At 39.6% G+C, this 20,951-nt stretch overlaps 1 protein-coding gene across 1 annotated transcript in view; it reads left to right on the top strand.

Annotated features, from left to right (window-relative positions):
- PPM1D (protein phosphatase, Mg2+/Mn2+ dependent 1D) overlaps positions 1-20,306 on the top strand; it is a 37,355-nt gene extending 17,049 nt beyond the window's left edge. The window contains exons 4-6 of the mRNA XM_077836684.1: positions 11,453-11,643; positions 12,194-12,436; positions 18,843-20,306. Coding sequence (XP_077692810.1) covers positions 11,453-11,643; positions 12,194-12,436; positions 18,843-19,397 — 989 coding nt within the window. The 3' untranslated portion in view covers positions 19,398-20,306. The remainder of the gene's footprint in view (positions 1-11,452; positions 11,644-12,193; positions 12,437-18,842) is intronic.
- Positions 20,307-20,951: the final 645 nt, after the last annotated feature.

Genomic DNA, 20,951 nt, shown 5'->3' with positions numbered 1-20,951 from the left:
TATGTTATGCACAAACCTAGCAAGGACGTGGTTTCTGCTCTGAACAGCTTACATAGTAATTTGAAACAGGAAGCAATGCCTGAGTATAACAACGGTAGGAGAAGAGATGAAGGCAATCATAAAATCACGCAGTTGTATAGGCCGGCTATGCGCACAACTGGATACTTATGAATATTTCTTTAGCTAGTATTATAAGTTATCTCCTACTATTCCACAACCTGGCCAAGATTGTTTGGCTAATACCTTGTGGGCATCATAGCAGGAGTGGGTCTTGAGAGAGCCTTGCAAATCCTGTGGGCAGTTTCTTGATGGGGCAGTGGCTCGGGTCTGAACCCAGTTCTTATTTTCTGTAGGAGTTTCATTTGTTGTCCCCAGGAGGGACTGGTCCAGAGCCCAAATCTGCAACTGTCAGCGAAATTACATAGTGTGAGAGGCCTTGGTTCATTGTAGTTGAATAGTTCTCTTACTACTTCATAAACAGTGAAACCTGTACTAAGGGGACCCAATAGTTAAACTCTTTACTTGACATGGCCACTTTAAGTCTACCCTTGTGATTTCTTGTGTCTGTATGTATGTATGTTTATAATTTTGGTATGTGTGTGCTAGGAAAGCCAGGTTTTTTTCGGGTGGCTGCATAGGCTTGACTCTAATTTTAATAAGTACATTAGGATTCCTGCTGACACCTAAAATAGATGCAGCATATACTGGGGCACTAACTGCATAATATCTACAAGAATGCTGGCTCTTAAAGAGTTACTTACATAGGAGTGGCACGTCAGAGCAGCTCACTGAATGCCAGAATTGTCTTGTACATTTTTTTTCATGTGCATGCAGTGAAACGCTGGGTGGCAGGTCTAGCTGACCTCATATTATCTAATTAGGTCCTAGTATAAAGATTTAGTTTTCATGTTCATTGAACTGTTAAAAATAAAAATCAGTTACGGTGCAGAGTGGGCATAATTTTCACACGTATGCTCTTTAGGTCATGGGAATATGTTCGTACGTAGGATTATTCTTTATGTCATGTCCTATTAAATTACAGTTTAAGATGTAGATGCATACTAACATTAGAGATTGCAAAACATTGTCCAGATTCTATTGATAAGAGACTAAGTGGTAAAAACTATTATTTGATGATAGCCCAGAGTGCTGCCTACTGTCCCTTTATAAGACTTTTTAAAAAAGAATCTTAATACCTAATTAATAGTGTGAGGATTGATCACCTGAGGTGAAACCTGAGTACCTTACCCATTTGCTTGTATTTGCATGTACACACTTACACATCAGGAGATAAAGATTCCTATTGCATTTCTGTTTAACTCTATATAATCCCCCTAAATTATAGATTCACAGTAAAGACGTCCAAATTATTTGAAGATGTATTGTTAGCAGAAATTAGCACTTCCTTCTCTCTCAAGAACAATCTTCTCTTTTAAGCGTGCACATCTTTAAGTTGAAGGAAGAAAGTGAAGAAAAAAGAAAACTTTCTAGGGTGAAGGTAACACTAAACAACCCTAACTTTTTGGGCTATTTCCACTCTTTCATTTAACTCCGGACATTTTAAAACAACAAGGTAACGTTGTGAATGTAAAATAAATCTGCAATATCTTTATAATATTTTGTCAAAAAGCATTTGTCCTAGAGATGCCCTTCATCAGTCTGTGGAATCCCCCCCAAAAGTTTTCTGTTGAAGAAAATAGCATAGATGTCTGTATAAATTGCAGAATATACATTTCAGCTCCTATCCGGTGACAAGTCTGTTCTGTCTTGTTTGGGTTATATGATTCATGGTGGAGCACATGTGGAGCCATTTACCTTGAAAGAGAATTTTTTTCCTTCTAGCTGTCTCTGGAGTTCCCTGTGCGTGACTCTTTCTCTTCCTTGAAGTTGTACTTAAAACAATAATTGTTATTTTTAAAGACAGAATCATCTCCATTTTTGGCCACTGTGTTCCCCCTTGTGTTCTCACTTTTCTCTATTCATGCAGCTGGCCAAAATACTATAGAGAAGTGGCTGTCCCTCTGGGATCTGAAATGCCGCCTTTGTGCTCACTGAGGGATGCAATTCCAGGCCAAAAGTCACAAGGCAGCCTTCCATATTCACTTCTTTCTGTGCTCCTCCCATTTCCACATCAAAGTTTGTAACCTTTTTTCATTTATTTATTTTTTTGGTTGACCCAATAATTCTTGGGTTCTCGATTCTTCCCCTCCCCACCCCCCTTTTGTTTCAGATCTTTCAGTTTTAGATGCTACCTGCATCCAGCTAAGTACATCCCTATGTCTTGTTTGTCCTGCAGGTGTAATAAAAGGGTTTATGCCTTATTGGCGTCTATGTAACTTACCTGCATACTCTTGGCCGTAGCCTCCTGGTAGCCTTGCCCTTCGTTTTTTCTGGAGTAAGTTTAATAGGTTAGGTTATTTCCATCTTGTAAAAATATGTTACGCTGCACTTTTATGATTTTTTCCCCTTGAGACTGCAGTAAAGATGCCCCCTTGTGGCTACAGGAGAAATAGTTAAGAAATTTATTAAGCCACTAGTTTTAGTGACAAATCCTTTTTCCATTTGCAAATGAGCCTGAATGAGTTATATGGTTACTGTACAAATCCTTGTAGAGATTTAATTCGTAGTAATGCTGCCTCATTGGGAGTGGGAAGAAGAAATTCTGAGCAACTCCTTTGCTTGCATTGATAGGCCAAAAATCTATTAGATATAAGTTTAATTAAAAGGTTATTGTGGGATAAATGAAATTGGGGTTGTCTTTTGCTTTTCATTGTGACTTGTTAAAGTAGACTCTCCCCCCTCAAAATTAAAAGTTGATTTTAAATACAAAAACATATTTCAGAAATGTAAGGAAAAGGTTTGATTTGAGCAATTCTTTTGTAACAAAGTTTTACTTTGAGAGGGATGGGGGACTGGACTGAAGTCTGAGTACATTATAAACTAACAGGTTTTTTTTTTAAAAAAAAAACCTACTTTCCTGACTACAGTTTGGATGCAAGCAGATTCTAAAATGTGATCCAAAAATAGAATAAACCAGGTAAGAGGGAATACACTGCTTAATACTTTCAAAAATAAGCTGAATTAGGCCCATACATCACACAGTGCACAAAAAGAGTTGGTATTTTAGGCTAAATGTTTACTCAGTAGAGAGGGAATGTCTTTTGTGAAGTGTGCCTGAAATCATCTTATGTTCATGTAGTCTAAGCACCAGCACTGTGCTTGTTGTATAGACATGCATACCAGCTCAGTCTCTGTCCTGGAAACTTGCTCTAGAGTGTTTATTCCAGTGTCAGATGATTTGATCTGCTGGAAGAGATAGGAGTGGTCACCTTTCCCCAAAACACAAAAAATCCCTGGTCATAAGACTCCGGAGTGACAGGATTTTTAACAAATTGTTTAGCATGTGGCAGCACATGTTTTTAATTAAGAACAAAAATAGAGTGTGGTCTTGTGAATGGAGCCTGGGAGCCTGCAACTCCTAATTTCTGATACTGGCTCTGCTGCTAGCATGGCTGTGGGAAAGTCCTATTGCCTTGCTTCCTCAATTTCCCGATCTGTAAAAGGAGGCACCTGCCTACTTTACTAAGCTGCTGAATTAATGTTTGTAAAGCACTCATTATTTAGGGAGAATTGTGCATTTTACCTCTGCATAATTGTATCTAATCTGCCATCCTTCTTTCTAATATTGGAGCATAGATTTCTCTATATAAGGCTTGCTATTTTCCCTAGTTTTATGCCACTTCACCAGCACTATGGTAGATGCTGCAAGATCCTGCTGGCCAGTGGAAAATACACAGTTGACATTCGTGTTCTGCCGGTGCAGCAACTCTAAGAAGCATGGGCTTATGCTCTGTCATACGCTACACCAGGGGTGCCCAACCTTATTACACAGGAGGGACACATAAACCGAAGCACCACCTTGTGCGGGCCAGACAGATTCTACATATTTTAATAAGCTTTAAAGTCACCTGTATTGACTTATATTTTAAGTTCTGCTTGTTTGGTATGTATTTAGATAGGTTGTTTCTATGTACCGTATTGTCTGTTTACACACTTGTGTAAGCTAAAATGCTGTAACCATGCTGACAAAATGCTAATGAATTGGCTGTTAGTATATTGAATTGAAGCAGGCCATGGCCCGAATGAAATGTTCTGGTGGGCCATGTACGGTTCGCGGGCTGTCGGTTGAGCACTCCTGCGCTACACCATTTTAAAAAAAAACCTTACTGCCTCACCCCAGTGATATGCCTGGTCTCTACTGGCCCAGGGTGCAAGGATTTGTAAGGTTTTGTCATAGCTGAGGTGAACTGTATGACTCTCTATGATGTGCTGCAGATCGTTCAAGAGAACAAGATTTATTTGCCTGCCTGATTAGTGAACAAGCTGGTGGATGTGGTGGAAGGACTCTTTTGAGGGTGGGGAAGGAGGTGGATGATAGGTCCCCCAGTCTACTCCATCAATAGTATTGATGTGCTGCTCAGCTTGATGTTATTTGCTGTCCTGATTAAAACAGGGCTGGATTGCAAAAAGGTGCTGTGTAAATATGTGAATATTTTTAAAATTCTTGTTGTGTGGTGTCATGGTCCAAATTATAGTAATTAGGCAGGCAGTCCATACAAAAGAAGCCAAAATATCAATTTTTCTATCCTGGGACTTATTCCTCTCACACACCAAACTTAGACTTCGTATGAATGCATTTGGCTGCCTTCCACACCATTTGTGAGGACTGCTTTCTCCTCCCTAGTCTAAGGAAAGTGTAGCTGGGTCTGGAATATACTTTTATGGGGTTTTCCCCAGGGCAGAGGACCAAAATGCAGATGGTTTTTCCTCCTTTCTCAGCTAGTCGTATCCAAAGCTCCATTTGGCCTATCCATTAAGTCAGAGTCACTTATGACAGGATAATGCTGCTCCACTCGCTTGTAATTTTGTATGCAGTTCTTGCTTATTCTATGAAGGTTTTCAGCTAGAAGGCTTCACAGCTAGGATGCATTTAATAGTATTGCATTTCAAGGTTAACATACTTCAACTGTACTCCCATAGTGAATTTGAGTGGCCACCTTCAGAGGAATAATGTTAGGGAAAATGGTTTCAAACCGTCTGTGATAAAGAATTCCTTTTGGCAAAATATACATGCTTAGCAAAACACCACTTGGAGACCAGTCTATCCACTCCAGTTCGATGAGCTTTGGAACTTTTCTAGACCAACTTTCCACCTGCTGTTGCTACTACTAGATTCATTTTTCTTTTCTTGATTTATCTAGACAAGCAAGTGATTAGCCCTTCATAGCTTTTGGTTAGCGATAGATGCATCGATTTAAAGGCCAGAGGAGGACCACCGGAATCATTCTACATAACATGGCCCATAGAATTTCACCAAGTGATTTCTGCACACAACTTCTGTTTTAGCTAGAGGTATCCAATCTTGCTATAGGAAAGACTGATGGTATTGGAGAGTTTTGTGTAGTAGCTAGGAAGGATGGGCTTATTATGATTAAGAAACTGGATTGGACTGAGGTGATCTGAGTTCAGTTTCTGGTGTGCTCTCACAGGCTTCCTGTGTCTCCTTGGCAAGTCCCTTAATTTATTTGCACCTCAGTTCCCTGTCTGTAAATTGGGAACGACAATTGTCGTACGTCTTTTGTCACTTTATATTGTGAGTTCTTCGCACTGTGTGTTTTATACAATGCTTAGCACAATGGATCGCTGTCAATTGGGCCTCTAGATGCTGCTGTAATACACATAGTAATTGCCACAATGGGGCTTGCTTCATTCCAACTGGCAATGCCAAATTCTCTCCTCCACCTTCAATTTCAACTTGGACGTAGCCCTCTGAATTAAAAACTTTCACCCCTTCACAGTAGGGCTTACAGGATGCTGAGCACCTTTAGCTCCCACTGAAGCCAACAGAAGCTGAGAGTGCTCAGCACCACGCACGATTGGATCCACAATGAGTTGTCTAGGAGGGATGTTATCAAGTGATGAACCCCGTGTACTGTCTTGTCTTCTGGATTATGGGTCTTGATGTAGCACTTCTGAGCTGTCTGCTTATTCCATTCTTGGGAGTCATTTAGCTCTTGATACAAGACACTGGTGATGTGATGCTCAGGAGACCAGATCAGTTGTTTTGAAAGCAGATCATTTATTGTTTGTTGTTACTCTGCTGTTTTTCAGAAAGGGCAGCAGGTGGAGTTGGGCATGTGGGTGTGACATGCAAGCACTCACGTGCACTGAAACGAAGATAATCGGTGTAGTATCGGGTTGTGTAACTTACGACTGTCCGTTTTAACTTTAAGTATAAAACATCTTCTCTGTATCAAAGAATATCGTATGTGGTATATGGTGAGCATAATGACCATTCTGTTTGTGCATAATGAGGAGATTAAATCTTCAACAGGCACAAGGAATAAAAGAGAAGAATTGATAAGAGACAAAGCTCCAACATAGAAATCTGTGTGCTTCTAAAGGGAAGAGAAAATCAAATTAACTTACACAGTTATTCTCTTGTTTTGAACTGAAGCATTTTATGTGACTGTGGATCATGCTTTGGCAATCATATAAGTGGTACAGCTGTTAAAAGGAAGTTTTTGTGAGAAAAGGCTACCTTGAGCAAGTTTTTTGCTTTAGATCCTCTAGAGCAGGGGTTCTTAAACTTCATTGCACCATGACCCCCCTTTGAGAACAAAAATTACTACATGACCCCACAAGGGGGGACTGAAGCCTGAGCCCGCTGGAGCCCCACCACCCAGGGAGAGGGGAAGAAGCCAAAGTTCAAGGGCATCAGCCTCAGGTGGGGGCCTGGAACCTGAGCACCATCACCCAAGGCTGAAGCTTTTGGGCTTCAGCTTCAGCCCCAGGCACTGGGGCTCAGGCTTCGGCTTCAGCCCCGGACCCCAGAACGTGTAACGCCAGCCCTTGGGGGTCCTGACCCACAGTTTGAGAACCGCTGCTCTAGAGTACTGTTAACCTGTCCTAATGTTTTCTTTGCCTTAAGTCCCAGGCTTTCCCCCCCTTACAGGTTTCTAATAGTCAGAATGAAACATGCATATTAAACTACGGAAAACTGAAAAGCCCCTCTATCCATTAGGATGGGCAGATATGCACACTCATTTTCATTGGACAACCAAGTCATTAAAGTGAGGGCCTCTCCTGCTGCTGCTCCTCCTCTCCATTAGTATTAATCCTTCTTTTTTGCTTTTGCCGTCAGCTGTAAGAAAAAGAAAGTTTGTCTTAAAATTATTCCCCAGTAGTGCATAAGGTAATGAATGTGAAGGTAATTAATGTGGTATGCTCTCTGCACATGCACAATGAAATAAAAAAAATCCACATTACCCATTGGTAAGTACACAATGCAACCACTGAACCTCGCTTATATAATTAAATAACCGAAGCTGAAACACAAACCACTCAGAGCAAAGAAATTCTTAGATTGTTGCTTCATGGTAATTCTTCAGCATCACTTCTAAAGATGCCCCTCTTCTTGAATGTAAGTAAAATAGCAACTACAAAAATACCTACAGGAAATGCACATGTACATTGTGAAGGTGCATTATTGACACTATTTTAAAAAAAAAAAAAAAAAAAAAAAAAGAAAAAGCATTGCCTTTCTGTTGTGTCCCCCTCTATATGAGGAGCTCAAAGTGCTTTACAAACATTTAATGATAACATCTCGGAGGTAGGGAAATATCCCCTCAGTTTCCCCATCTGTAAAGTTGGGATAAGTGACATTTCCAAGGTCACAGAATAAGTCAGAGATAGATTGGAAAACAGAACCCACAAGTCTTGACACCCAGTCCACTACTCTAGTTTTTAGACCACACTGCTTTCACTGTCCCCTCCCTCTGTCTCATGCTCTTATGACATGCTGTCCAGAAACTTGCTTGTGAATGTAGAAAGGGAGACTCCTGTTTGTTAAGAAGCAAAGCTCCAACATGCTGCTGTGTTACATGCCACACGCACAAAAATGAGCTTCAGGACAATGGCACTATTCTGTTGTACCCTGTGAAGGCCATGTGCTTTTGTTGATTCACAGTGAGAGTTCAGTATTTAGCAGCTGTCAGGTCTTCAGATCCCTTACCAGTGGCAGGATAGGTTGCTTATAGCTAAGGCTGCATGTCTGTCACGGAGATCATGGATTTCGTGACTTTCTGTGACTTTGGCAGCTGGTGCAGCTGGCTCAGGGGCTGCCCGAGACGAGCTGCCCCTGGGCCAGCAGCAGTTTGGGTGTGGGAGGGGGCTCAGGCCTGGGGCAGGGTGTTGGGGTGTGGGGCGGCACTTACCTCGGGGGGGGGGAGAGCTCCCCAGCTCCAACTGGCATGTCTCTGCAGCTCTTAGGCAGAGGGGCCAGGGGGCTACGTGCGCTGTCTGTGCCTGCAAGTGTCACCTCTGCAGCTCCCATTGACTGCGGTTCCCGGCCAATGGGAGCTGCAGAACCGGTGCTTGTGGCAGGAGCAGCACGCGGAGCCCCCCTGGCTGCTCCTTCCTCTAGGAACTTAAGGAACATGCCAGGAGGAGCCAGGCAGGGAGTCTGCCAGCCCCACCAACCCTCTCCCCCAGCATCAGCGGGGGTCCTGGGCGGCACGCTGCTGCCTGCCTCCCCCCCAGCACTGGCAGGAATCCCGGGCCACCTCCGCCCAGCACCAGTGGCCCCCCTGCCCAAGTTTTAGTTAGGGGTACATAGTAAAAGTCATGGACAGGTCACGGGCTGTGAATTTTTGTTTACTGCCCGTGACCTGTCCACGACTTTTACTAAAAATACCTGTGACTAAAACACAGCCTTACTTATAGCACTCATAGGGTAGAAGTCCTATAAGGAATATTTCTTCAAACCCACTTAGAAATCTTTGTGGTTTTTTTTTACACTTCCAGCAAGCTTGCTGTTTGTGCTGCTTTACTTCTCCATTCTTTGCCTCTGGCCTGTAATATATTGTAAAAGGGAGGATAATGTAGCTCTGCAACAAATTTAAGCTGTCTGAATCCCTGTAAATATTATGCACCTTGTTTATTTATGGAGAGTTAAATCTGCTACACACCTGGCTTTGTATTTTGTGTCTCCTACTTCGAAAACATGTTTACTGCCATTAATTCACAGGTGCAACTCGACACAACTGGAATAATCACAACTAGAAATGTGATGGTAAATGGGTATGATGAGCATTCTTTGGCCAAACCCAAACACACCTTGATTGGATTGCACTGTCTAATATATCTTTAAACGCTGCGGTGGGTAGTCACCCTCTGTCTGGTGGATAGCTGTCCTGACACAGTGGGTAAAAGAGAAGGAAAGGGGGCCTCATCACAAGGCTGGGAATCCAAAGTAACTGACTTGGAGTTGGGGACCACATAGCTGAATTTCTGCAACAACATTTTTAATGTAGAAATGTAAATTGCTGTATGTCTATGACACTCCACATATTTCTATGTATAGGATGTTCCTTTCGACTGGAATGTGTATGTTTAAACAGATCCACTCCTTTCCATCTTCAGCTGTACTCTTGCCTCTCAGATATAGAAGATGGTCATTCAAAGTTGGTCTAGATGTTATGGAAGTGCTACATTCTCTGTAGACAACATATGAACATTGGATATCTTTTGTTTAAATCTGTGAAATAATATGTCCAAGTTTATTTGTAAAAAGAAAAGGAATACTTGTGGCACCTTAGAGACTAACCAATTTACTAAGGTGCCACAAGTACTCCTTTTCTTTTTGCAAATACAGGCTAACACGGCTCTTACTCTGAAGTTTATTTGTGTAAACTTAAATACATGGATGCAAGGCCACTGTAGTGGCTAAGCACCTTACAAAATTGTTTATAACTGTGCTTGTTTAGTTCGAAGAGGTAAAGAAGCAATACTGACAAAAACAATAGTGATCTGTCAAGGATCAGTTAAAACAATCAAGCAAAAGAACTGTTCCCATGTTTCAGTCTCATGCTGCCATTGACTTCCATGGCAAGACTTTAATAGGAGGCAGGAACAGATCCTAAAATAGCTATAAAAAGATTATAAAATAAATGAGGAGTTAAGATTGTATCTGTTGTGGCAATGGCAGGCAAGATTTGAACAAAAGCTTGTGCTCTATAGAGACTTTTAGAGGCAATTACATGCACAATAATTGGTGCGCTGGAGCTCAGCTTGACTGCGACAGTATTTATTTTCATCTTGTTCCCAGCCAGTGAGCTTTGTTGTGCTAGTCTGCTGATGGAGAGAGTGCCTCTATTCAAGTGGGCAAGGCTTTTAATTAGCATTTAGTAGAAGCATGTGTATGTTATCTGCTGCTGCTGCTGTGAAGGTGAATTGGCTCTTTAAGGAGGATGGCCCATTGATGTTCGCTATAGTGAAGTGGAGTAATTGATTTGAAGTATTCCTTGTTCTTCTGAAAAACCTTTTGTACTGGTTGATAGTGCCGAGTGGAGCTAAAGGAAAAGTTCCTACTCCAGGAAGCAGGGAGACAAAGAATTTATTTTTATTATTTTAAAGGGGCATGGTGGAGTGGGGAAAGAAGATGTCAAAAAGAACTGTTAAAAGGACACAAACAGTTACACTTTTTGAAGTCTCAAGCTGAAAAACTTGCTTTTAAAATGAAGTTCTTTAGATTCTAAATGCTTTCCCCCTCTGATATTGAATGAATTTCTACTTTAAAGCACGTGTTGCATACAGGAAGAGACCTGCCAGGGTCTGGAAAATGGTAGTAAATATTCTATTGGATTCATTGTTAATTTCAAACCTTCAGTTGCCTTTGTAAGGAGTTATTTACTAGAATCAAGTGGAAGATACTTTCTATAAGAAAATTACTTTTCATTCTATTTCTACAATTATAGGATGCTACATATAGGGCAGGTAATGTCCAAGAGAAGAGATGTAGAGGTTAGCCTTGTAGAAACTATGCTGTCAGGCCTGGAAGGAGAAGGCAAGAAAGTGTTAGCATAACAGAATGATGGCGCTCCTTGATTTAAAGGGACCAATTTGGAAAACCACATTTTTGTCTGAAAATTTTACTGGTTTTACAAGTAACATCTAAAATCACTATAACTGAAAGAAATTAATGGGGAAAAAGCACTTCTCTTTCTTGCAACAGTTTTACTTAGCGTATTTGACATATTAGAGTATAGTCAGTTTCATTGTTTCCTGTGTATTGAGTCAGTTTTTCCCTTCCTGAAAGGACCCTAACAAACGTCAACAGGGAGTAGAGAACCTCTTATAAACATGTTTTTAAAATGAAGTAAAAAATAAACCAATCAGAACATACTATTGAAAGAGTGGATGGCCAGAAATGAGCAATTAAAAAACCAACAACAAAACCTCATAAGTAGAGTGTCTCACTAAGGGAGTTGCATTGATAGACTTTACAGGCATTTCACTGAAGGTTGATGTTGAAGACTGCTATAATAAGGGGACAATGATGACCCTTGACTGACTTTTTTATTAAACATTTTTGTGTTTTCCTCCTCCCCAGGTGATCTGTGGAGTTACGATTTCTACAGTGGTGAATTTGTTGTGTCTCCTGAACCAGACACTAGTGTATATACGCTTGATCCCCAGAAGCACAAATACATTATCCTAGGCAGTGATGGACTGTGGAACATGATCCCACCTCAAGATGCTATTTCTATGTGCCAGGATCATGAGGAGAAACAGTATTTTATGGTGAGGGCATGTTTATGTTGTCAACTACTTTAAGATCACATGATAGCTATTAACTCACTTTTTTGCTGTGTTACTCTATTGCCGTACACTTTAAAAGTATATGCAGTTGTGACATCGAGTGTTATTACTTAATAATACTGTTACAACATACATGGAGCTATTACAGTGATGGTAAACTTATTGTGATAAAGCTTATGTTTTAGTCATGGGTATTTTTAGTAAAAGTCACAGACAGGTCACAATGAGTAGGTACAAATGTATAACCACTTCAGTTACCTTTTAAAAAAAAATTAGTAAAATGAGTTTCCTCCATGTGACGTCATTATGAACAAAGTTTCACTGTAACTGGTGTTTGCACACTAATTTATTCAAACAGTTCTTGACTACCATTCTGTCTGTCTGTTTGCTAGATGCAGGTTTGTCTGAATTCTGATGCTTTACGACCATGAGGTAGAGGTAGAGAATTGCAAACTGTGCCATATAATTTCTTCACTTTATGATCACAGTATAATGGTGATGGGTTTTCTCTGTTTTTCCTTTAAACATTGAGGGAGAACACAGACAGTCTTGTGCCAAAATGCTGGTGAACAGAGCACTAGGTCGGTGGAGGCAGCGCATGCTTCGTGCAGATAATACTAGTGCTATTGTAATCTGCATTTCGCCGGTGCTGGACGATCTGAGCAACTGGGAAAATGAAGAGGAATTGTATCTCAACTTGGCAGAAGGCCCTTGCTACAGCAGTCCTGATATGTGCATGATGACACCGTCCCGCTGCTGTACCCCTCCTGTCAAGGTAAAATTATTTAGAATTTTAAGAATGAAACCCACAAAATTTATAGCTAATTCCTCATCCACCTCCTGCTTCTTCTCACTAGAGAGAGGCAGCCTTCTTATGTGACTCAGAAAGATCACACACTTCTCCTTTTAGCATATGTTCTTCAGTTGTTTAGTCCTGGGAATATAAATCAAGAGTGTAAAAGTATGAGCTCTGGACTTGGGGACATTCAAAGTCTCTGCGTAATCTTAAAATCTTGACACTTTTTGAATTACCAGTCGAATGCTAACAACTGAAATCTATAACGATAGAATGGTGGTGGTTGGTGTATTTTTGTTTTAAAAAGGTCAGTATTTAAATTATATGTACAGCATCCTTCCTAATGAGTAGTTGCATTTCCCTACGCTACATAAACCGAGAAATGATTAGTTGTTTTAAGAGCACTTTTATTTTCAGGTTGGGAGAGCATATCTGCATCTATCTGTCAATTCAAATTCTCTTCATTAAAAGAGACAGCCTTATTTTTACAGGGATCTTCCTTTGAATTAGACCCTTGTCCATTAACATAGAAGGGAGGTTTTTGGAAGGTCTTTACCATTTTGTTGTTAAAGACTAGGATATAATTGTGAGTGGATGTTTGTTCTCTAATGTCTTTGAATAGCCATCCTTTAGGTAAAGTAAAATTGAAAATCAAAGATTAGGATGAGAGTACTTAACATTTGGTTGATATAGAGACAGAAAGCTAATAAAACAGCAAGTGGGGTTTTTTCCATTCAGTAGCAGCAGGAGAATGCATGGGAGGAACCCCAAATCCACTGAAAAGGGTAGCAATCCCAAAGTCTTCTGTGGCGAGAGATTATCTGAATTGTAATTATTCCTGTTTTTCAGTCAGTGGTTTTTTGTGTACAGCTTTTGAATTATTTCCAGCCCTTGTCAAGTAAACTTTGGGTCATGTTGATTTGAAAATGTCCCAGAACTAGCATTTCAAATAACTACTCTAAATATCCCTTCCCGCCTTTTCACTCATGTAAATAAATTCAGTACATTCTGTGTGGTGTAGAAATCTGTGCTCCAAATGGTCAGACCAATACCAAAAGCAATGGAAGCTCTAGGTCAAAACTTCAGAAGAGGAGTGTCATTCCTTTCATGGCCATTTTCAAACTGCCCTTCAGCTCTCTGCTGGGCCTGCTAGGCTGTTTTTAAGGGACTGCAAATCCCCCCCTTAAAGTCCTCTTGCTGTTTTGGAGTATGCAGCACATGTTAGACTCATATCAAGGCAAATGGTCTTTCATCTCAAAGGTAAGTGCTAAACTGTTACTTTTAACAGTTCAAAGTGATGTTTAGTACTGAGATGAAGGTAACTTTTTATTTTGTTTTAGGGATTGTCTATATAGGGAAAATAACTGAAATAGGTACAGCGGAATAAGCTATATTACTATAGCTATTCCAGAATAGCTCCCCATGTGGCCAGAACACATTGTTCTGGAATAAAAGTGACTTTATTCCAGAATGATTACTCCACTTTGTGTGTGAGGTAATTATTCTGGAAGAAATTTTCTTTTATTCCAGAACAGTGTGTCCACACAGGGAGCTATAGCAGAATAGCTTATTATTCTGTAGCCATTCTGGTCAATTTCCTCATGTATACAAGGCCTGTATGTCCTCTTTTTCTTAGCAGGACCCTGATGGTAAAATTCAGTTGGCCACAGGCATAGAACGGTTACCATTAAATCTGCTGGTTCCATTTTAAGTACACTTTTTTCCTCTTGCCCTGCTTTACAGTTTTATTTTATAATTTTAAAAATATTTATTTTATTTAGGATAATTCATTCCTATCCCACTTGATTTCTTTTAAAACTGAAATGACTACACAGATACCACAAATATAATTTTTAGCATTAGTATAGGTTGCTGTTTTAGTAACAAATACCATCTATTCTCACAGAATCGGTATAAAAGTGGAAGGAAAGGAAAAAGTGGAAGCAGGAAGTGGAAAAAGAGAGAGAGAAAACAGGGCAACTGTCCTATCAGAATAATATTGAAACATTTAAGGAAAAACAAACATCTCTAGACAGACTAGAATAAATGGAATGACTCTGCATCTGTGTCCCTTTTTGTGTATTTTTGTGAAAGCCAAAAAGGAGCTTCCCTATATTTTTCAGGTCGTTATTCTGGCTTGACTAATAAGTAACCTTTTTTGCAATGGGCATGGGAGCAACTTTTCATTTCAGTGAGACACAATAATGGTGAGAAGAGCAGATTTCCACACTCGGGTTAATGTAATGGTTGACCAACAGGGTTTTCCATTTAAAGAGCAAACTGCTTCTAAATACATCTTCTGAGTAAAATTCAAGCGCAGGAGGCACCTCTGACTCATTTTCTTTCCATGAAATTCAAATTACGTTAAACCTAAAATTAACTAGCATGGGAACCAGAGTGTGGGTAAATGAAGACTGCATTGTGCCTTGCTTCAGCCTTTTAAAAAGAAACCAATTCCGTTTTGGAGGGAGGATTAAAATAGCCCATGAGGGACAGAATTTTTCCTGTTGGTTCAAACGGTAAAAGTTGGACTTGTGCCTTCTGCAATAACTAATACCTGATCTTCCAGAAGCAGGCAACCCCCACTGCCCAAACCATACATAATCCACCCAGTTTATAATGCTGTACATGAGGGAGCAGGTAATTGCTTCCTGATCCCTGTGATAATCATACTCTAGCCTTTAAAAAAAAATCCATTATTTGACTCTGACAGTAAATTCTACCGGAATACAGAGTATTTTATACACTAAGGTATATAAAGTATTTTATTTGGTATATAAATTTACCTGCTCTTCACTTAAAGTTGACTGAGTTGTTGTATTATGAGACAGTGAGAAATGGATTGGTTTTTACTATATCCTTCAAAATTTAAAATCTCAAATATTCAGTCTCAAATGGAAGTCATTTGTATAGACTCACAACCAGTATTTCTGGCACGTCAAGAAGTGGACAAAACCCTTTTTTCTAAGACGTATTTTTTCAGATCTGCTGTCCAATCGCTTTTAACCAGTGTGTTGATGACCTAACCTTTGCAGAAGTATACATAACTCCAGTAATGTTTGACTTTTGACTGTATTTACTAATTCCTCTCATCAGAGTAAACGTTGCAGTTTCACAATAGCCACAGAATTGTTTCCAAATAATTTTTCTTCTGAGAAATGTATATGGGGAAATATTAGGGAGACAGCCACTGATTACATAATTTAAGGAGTTTAAAAATTGGAGCCTTGCTCCTACATGGTAATGTAAAAGTAGGGGAGGCCAAATTCTTCCTGGGATGCAGCTTATTTGGAAGAAATCATGGTACAAGAGGGGAGCGGAGGATCCTAGATATGAATATCCATGTGTGAGATGAGTCTAGTGGTGGTCATATTATTGTCTTGAAATTCACTTCTCCCCAATGAGAAAGTGAGATGTCACACTAGGAGTTCAGGTCTGTTTACTCTTTTGGAGCTTTTTTCTGTCCCTTCTAAGTAAGAGTTCCTTTATGTAAAGAATCTGGCATTTTCATGTATGGAGAGACACTACAAGTATTTATCTCCCATCTGAAAAACATCTGTCTTTGCTCCTGTTAATAACCATACCAGAAGGACGATCAGTATCACAATACCTAAAACCAGAGGGAAGTACCTGATCTGAATTAGCCAGATAGTTAATGCTTTCATGGATTGTAATTGCCTTTTTCCCAACCTGAGATCCATCATCAAAACTGTGCATGCCATGGGTGTTAGATGTGAGCCAGTGGCAAGAGGTTACTGATGATGGTTCCTTTTATTTACATTTTACTCTTGGGGATTGTGTCTTGGAGGGAAATGGCTCGGCCTTTAAGGCTTTGTCTACACTGGCAACTGAACGACAAACCTTTTGTTGTTCAGAGGTGTTTAAATCCGCCCCCCCCCCAAGACAAAAGTTTTGCGACAAAAAGCACATGTGTGAACAGGGCTTTGTCGGCAGGAGCGCTCTCCTGCTGACAAAGCTACCGCTGCTCGTTGGGGGTGGAAGTTTTTTGTCAGCGGGAGAGCTCTGCTACACTGCGTGCCTTTTAGCAGCATAGCCATGTCACTAAAAGTTGCATAATGTAGACAAAGTTTAAGTGTGGAGGGTATTGATAAGAACCAACACCTTTGTCTGTTATCTTCAAAGAACTAAAGAGGCATTTGTAACTTTGGGTCTTAACAATTTCATGTCTCCTAAGTATGGTTATTTCTGAAATAAAATGGAGGCCAAAGCCAAGTTCCTGAATTAAATAAGAGTATCCCCTTGTTTCTGAGTCAGATCTTTTTGGTGCCAACTGTAACTGATTCATCCTTGAAATAGTCCTAAGATTTAAAAAAAACTCTCAACAATTTCCTATTGCTGTCAGCAGCTGATTGCCCAGGAATGAATTTTGACTGGTCCACACCCTCAGTTCCTTTTTTTTTTTTTCCCTTCTCATTACCCCATTCCACCCTAAATTCCCTTCTACTCCCTCTCCTAATTTTTTCCATTTTAGTGCCCCAAATCATTGTGTTACTGCAGCTATCCATATCGAGCAAGGCTATCGGTGATGAGAGCCATAGCACTGAGGATCTTGCATAGCAAGATATGCCAGATTAAAAGTCTAACAAAGAGCCAGTCTCAAAAGTATAATTGAGTCTATTAGGCAACAGTTCACAAAGCACCTCCGAATGTGTAAACTACATGGGTTTTTTTGTGTTGTCACTAGAACTGAGTGAAAGAATAACTTCTAAAATACTGTCCATAAATGTCTGTCATCAGATCTATTGATAGCATCTCAAACAGTTCAATTCACATCTTTTAAAAGTTTGAATTTATCCTTTTTGTTTTTTTGCAATAACTATTTAAATTTGGTTTACATTGGATCATCAAAGATACAATAATCTTTCAGTAATGTCCAGGTTTCTCACTGGAAAAAAAATCCCTTTGATATGCCAGCCTGTCTTTTGAAGTGTTTTTTTAAGCGTAGAGTCTAATTTTTCAGATGTGTTGAGCAACAACAGGCCCCTTTGACTTCAAACTGGGCTACGGTTGCTCAAGGTCTGATTTTCAAAAGTACTTAGATTTTGAGATCTTTTGTATTATTTCAATGCGTTCAGTTTCAACTGCAGTAACCGCAGGTGCATTTAGTTTGCAGTATAATACAGTTTCTGGAATAAGATAGTCATTAGGTTATTGTCTTTACGTTGGTAATAAATAAAATGATGTGGCCTTGAAAAAATGCTTTGAAGGTCTCTTATTGAATAAACAGCAATTTCTCCACAATTTGAATCTTTTAATAATTGTGTCAACATTTGCATGTAAAGGGCACTGCATAAATAGCAGTTTATACAGCCCTACTGTGAGATAGTGAAGTCTTCTCTATTTTCCTGATGGTGAAATTGAGATAGAAATGATTTACCAAAGGCCACAGAGAGCAGCGAAGCCAGGATTAGAATTAGGAAGTTCCTGGCTTCCAGTGCATTATACCACACTCTCTCTCTTCAAATTACAGAATAACTTTGCTGTGCAGAAAACAGCCAAATTTACTTTGCTGAATAAAGAGAGTTTTGAAAGGCCAGAGCCTAATTTTTATTCAGTCTTCCCCAGTTGTAAGGAATAAGTGTGTTACTAACCTAGAAGGATTGGAAGCAACAAACGTAAATTCAGAGGTTAGTGTAGTATTGTCCAGGGAGGCCCTTATTCCATCTCCTTGTACGCCATTAGAACTCCTCCAGCAACAGAGCATTGCTTCAGGCACCTGATACCTTGTTCAGCGGTAACTAAAAAGTCTAAGTGTAATTCAGGTCAGGAGATAGAGCCTGTTCTTTTGCTGTTTGTCCTAATAATACTTGGCCATTCAATGACATTTTTAATCTTCAAAGCACTTTGGAAACAATCTCACAAAACATCTGAAAGAGAGCATTGGCACCTTCATTTTGCAGAGGATACTGATGAAGACTGGAGTGTGCGGCATTCAGTGCAGACATCCTTTTCGATGTTGGTATTCCAAAGTAATGAAAGATGCAAGGCGGTCCCATAGTTCGGTGACTTACTTATTAACTTTACGCCAGTGAGAATGAAAACACGTATGCTAACTGAGGCGAGACAGGTCTCTGAAAAATCTAATGGCAGATATGTCATCATAGACTTACTGATGGAAATTAACAAACTTGAGTAAGGTTGGAGGGCTGAAACTGGCAAGTTTAGATCCAGAGACTGAACTCCGCTGTGAAAATGTTCAGGTGTGTTTTGCATCTGGATCTGGAGTTAGACCAGTCTCCAAGAAGCTTTAGTATCTGCTGTCATGTATAGTATCTTTCACCCACATACTTTAGCCATGGTCTGTGGTAACACAATTGGAGTAATGATATTTATGGATAAATAATTCCTTCTTTTTTAATCCCAGCTTCTAGAAGAGGATCTATGGCCACGACTGAACTCCTCTGAGCCTGTTCCTTCTCTCATGCATAGCAATGTGATCTTGGATAAATATTCCGAGCTGTCCAGTGAGATTGCTAAAAGCAGTATACCGTTGGCGGTAGCATCCTCTAGGGATCCAGGCCCACAGGAGGAGAATTGTAGCAAAACACTAGCTTTGAGGATTCATGAATCTTACAGCAATGGCTTGTCAGTTACCCTCTCCCCTTCCAACTCAGCAAATTCAAGCATGGACCAAAAAAGCTTAAAGATGTCTCCTAATGGCCAAACAAAATCCCAAGAAGCAGAGAGGACACCTACAGGAAACTTTAAACGGACATTAGAAGAATCTAATTCTGGCCCAGCTTTGAAGAAGCCAAGACGTAGCCTGAGTCGAAACATTAGCGTCCAGCCAGAAAGCCTGTCCACAACTCCACAGCGCAAAAACTCAAACAAGCTCACCATGCGGCGAAGCCTGAGGGGACAGAAGAAGCTTGGCAATTCACTATTCCACCAGACCAGGAAAGCCGTTTGTGTTTGCTGAGGGGTGTTTGTGTGAGCACAGTTTGGTCTGATTAGAATGTTGAAGTTGGTGCAGAAATTTGAAACTCTTCCTGTTTATCTTTTTTTAAAGTAGAAAACTTTTTGGTATTGAACAGCTTTATTCTCAGCCTTGTACTGCTTGTATTATAACTGTGAATTTTGTAGATGTGTAGGGTATAAGTCGCTGTAAAATGTGTGTAAATTTGTACTCCTTCATACAAATGTAGTCTCTTTTTTTCCCCCTTGTATAATTGTTACAACAGGGCTAAACGTTGTTTAAAAGAAGATGTTTAATCTTTTTTGTTAATTTACTAAAGTCATGAATTTGTATAAGCTTCTTGTGATGAGAATTTCACAACTTTTTAACTGAAGTAAATTATTAAATAGAATGGAAGATATGTATTTTCGTAGTACTATACGTTCAACCCAAAGTGTGTCTTTTAGAGAATACTCTAGACCTATTTTTTGTTCTTAAATTTTAGATTTCTCTATTCAGAAATGAAATGGAAGCAGAGATGTTGTGTTACTTTACACAGCTCAATATCAATTTCTTTATCTTAATTAAAATACTATGCAGTATCTTACTCAGTTGTATTTTTTGTAACCTTAATCGTCAAAGTATTTAGCAAAAAAAATTGTGGGTTTTTTTTTAAATTTCTGAAAACCCCAGCCCATCCTACAAAGCCATTCTCATCCTCTGTAGTAATTTATGGCATTTTTATCCAGGCATTTGGTAGTGGTATTTCTTTTAATATATGTGCCCTATAAAGGCATTTTTTGTTATTTCACTAACCGATGGTACTGCTAATTCCTTTCCAACTTAAGTCATCAAATTATTTTATGATTTACAGTTTTCATTGAGTATGTGGACCATATATATGTTCACCTAAATAAAACAAGTGAAAACTTGCTTGGGGTGCCTTTGTTCTTTAACTGTGTACAGTGTCTTATGCTCAAATTCTTTAAACACTGTGGTTTTGTGTAATTGTGCAAATATTAAATGGTTGGTTCCTTCCTTAAAAAACCTTAAAAAAGGTCTTTAAAAAAAACACCTGTTTTTATCAACTGGTTCCCAATTCTACACTTTATTTTTAAAAAGCAGGAGGGGTAGATAGTGTGATGTGCCATGAAGAGGACTTTTGGAATGAGAAATATAGACTTGGATTAGAGAAGTCTACTGTTTCTCTGCATGCTTTGCCTTCCCCCTGCCTGCCTCCGCAGGAAATTTTGATCAGGAAAGATATGCTCACCTGATTTTTGTAGTCCCTGTTCAGTGCTTCAGAGGGAGATAAAGAAACCTCAAAGGTTTATGCCAGCATGGTGTTGGGGGAAACTTCCTTGACTGCACACCAATCTGTTCATCCTGTGCGTGTTGAGTTTAAAAAACAAACTGATCTAATGCCATTTATAGTTACATACATACATTTATAAAGTGTCCATAACAGTTGTCATACAGGATGATTTATAGTAAAACACAAATATATCCTGAAAAGCCATTGGTATCCCAATAACTGTCCTTCCCAGCCCCCCACCTACTCCCAATCTCTGTAACAGG

The sequence above is a fragment of the Eretmochelys imbricata genome, chromosome 17 (assembly GCF_965152235.1).
Source record: "Eretmochelys imbricata isolate rEreImb1 chromosome 17, rEreImb1.hap1, whole genome shotgun sequence".
NCBI lineage: Eukaryota > Metazoa > Chordata > Testudines > Cheloniidae > Eretmochelys > Eretmochelys imbricata.
The sequence above is the reverse complement of the archived record's forward strand: the minus strand, read 5'-3'. Positions and strand labels throughout refer to the sequence as shown.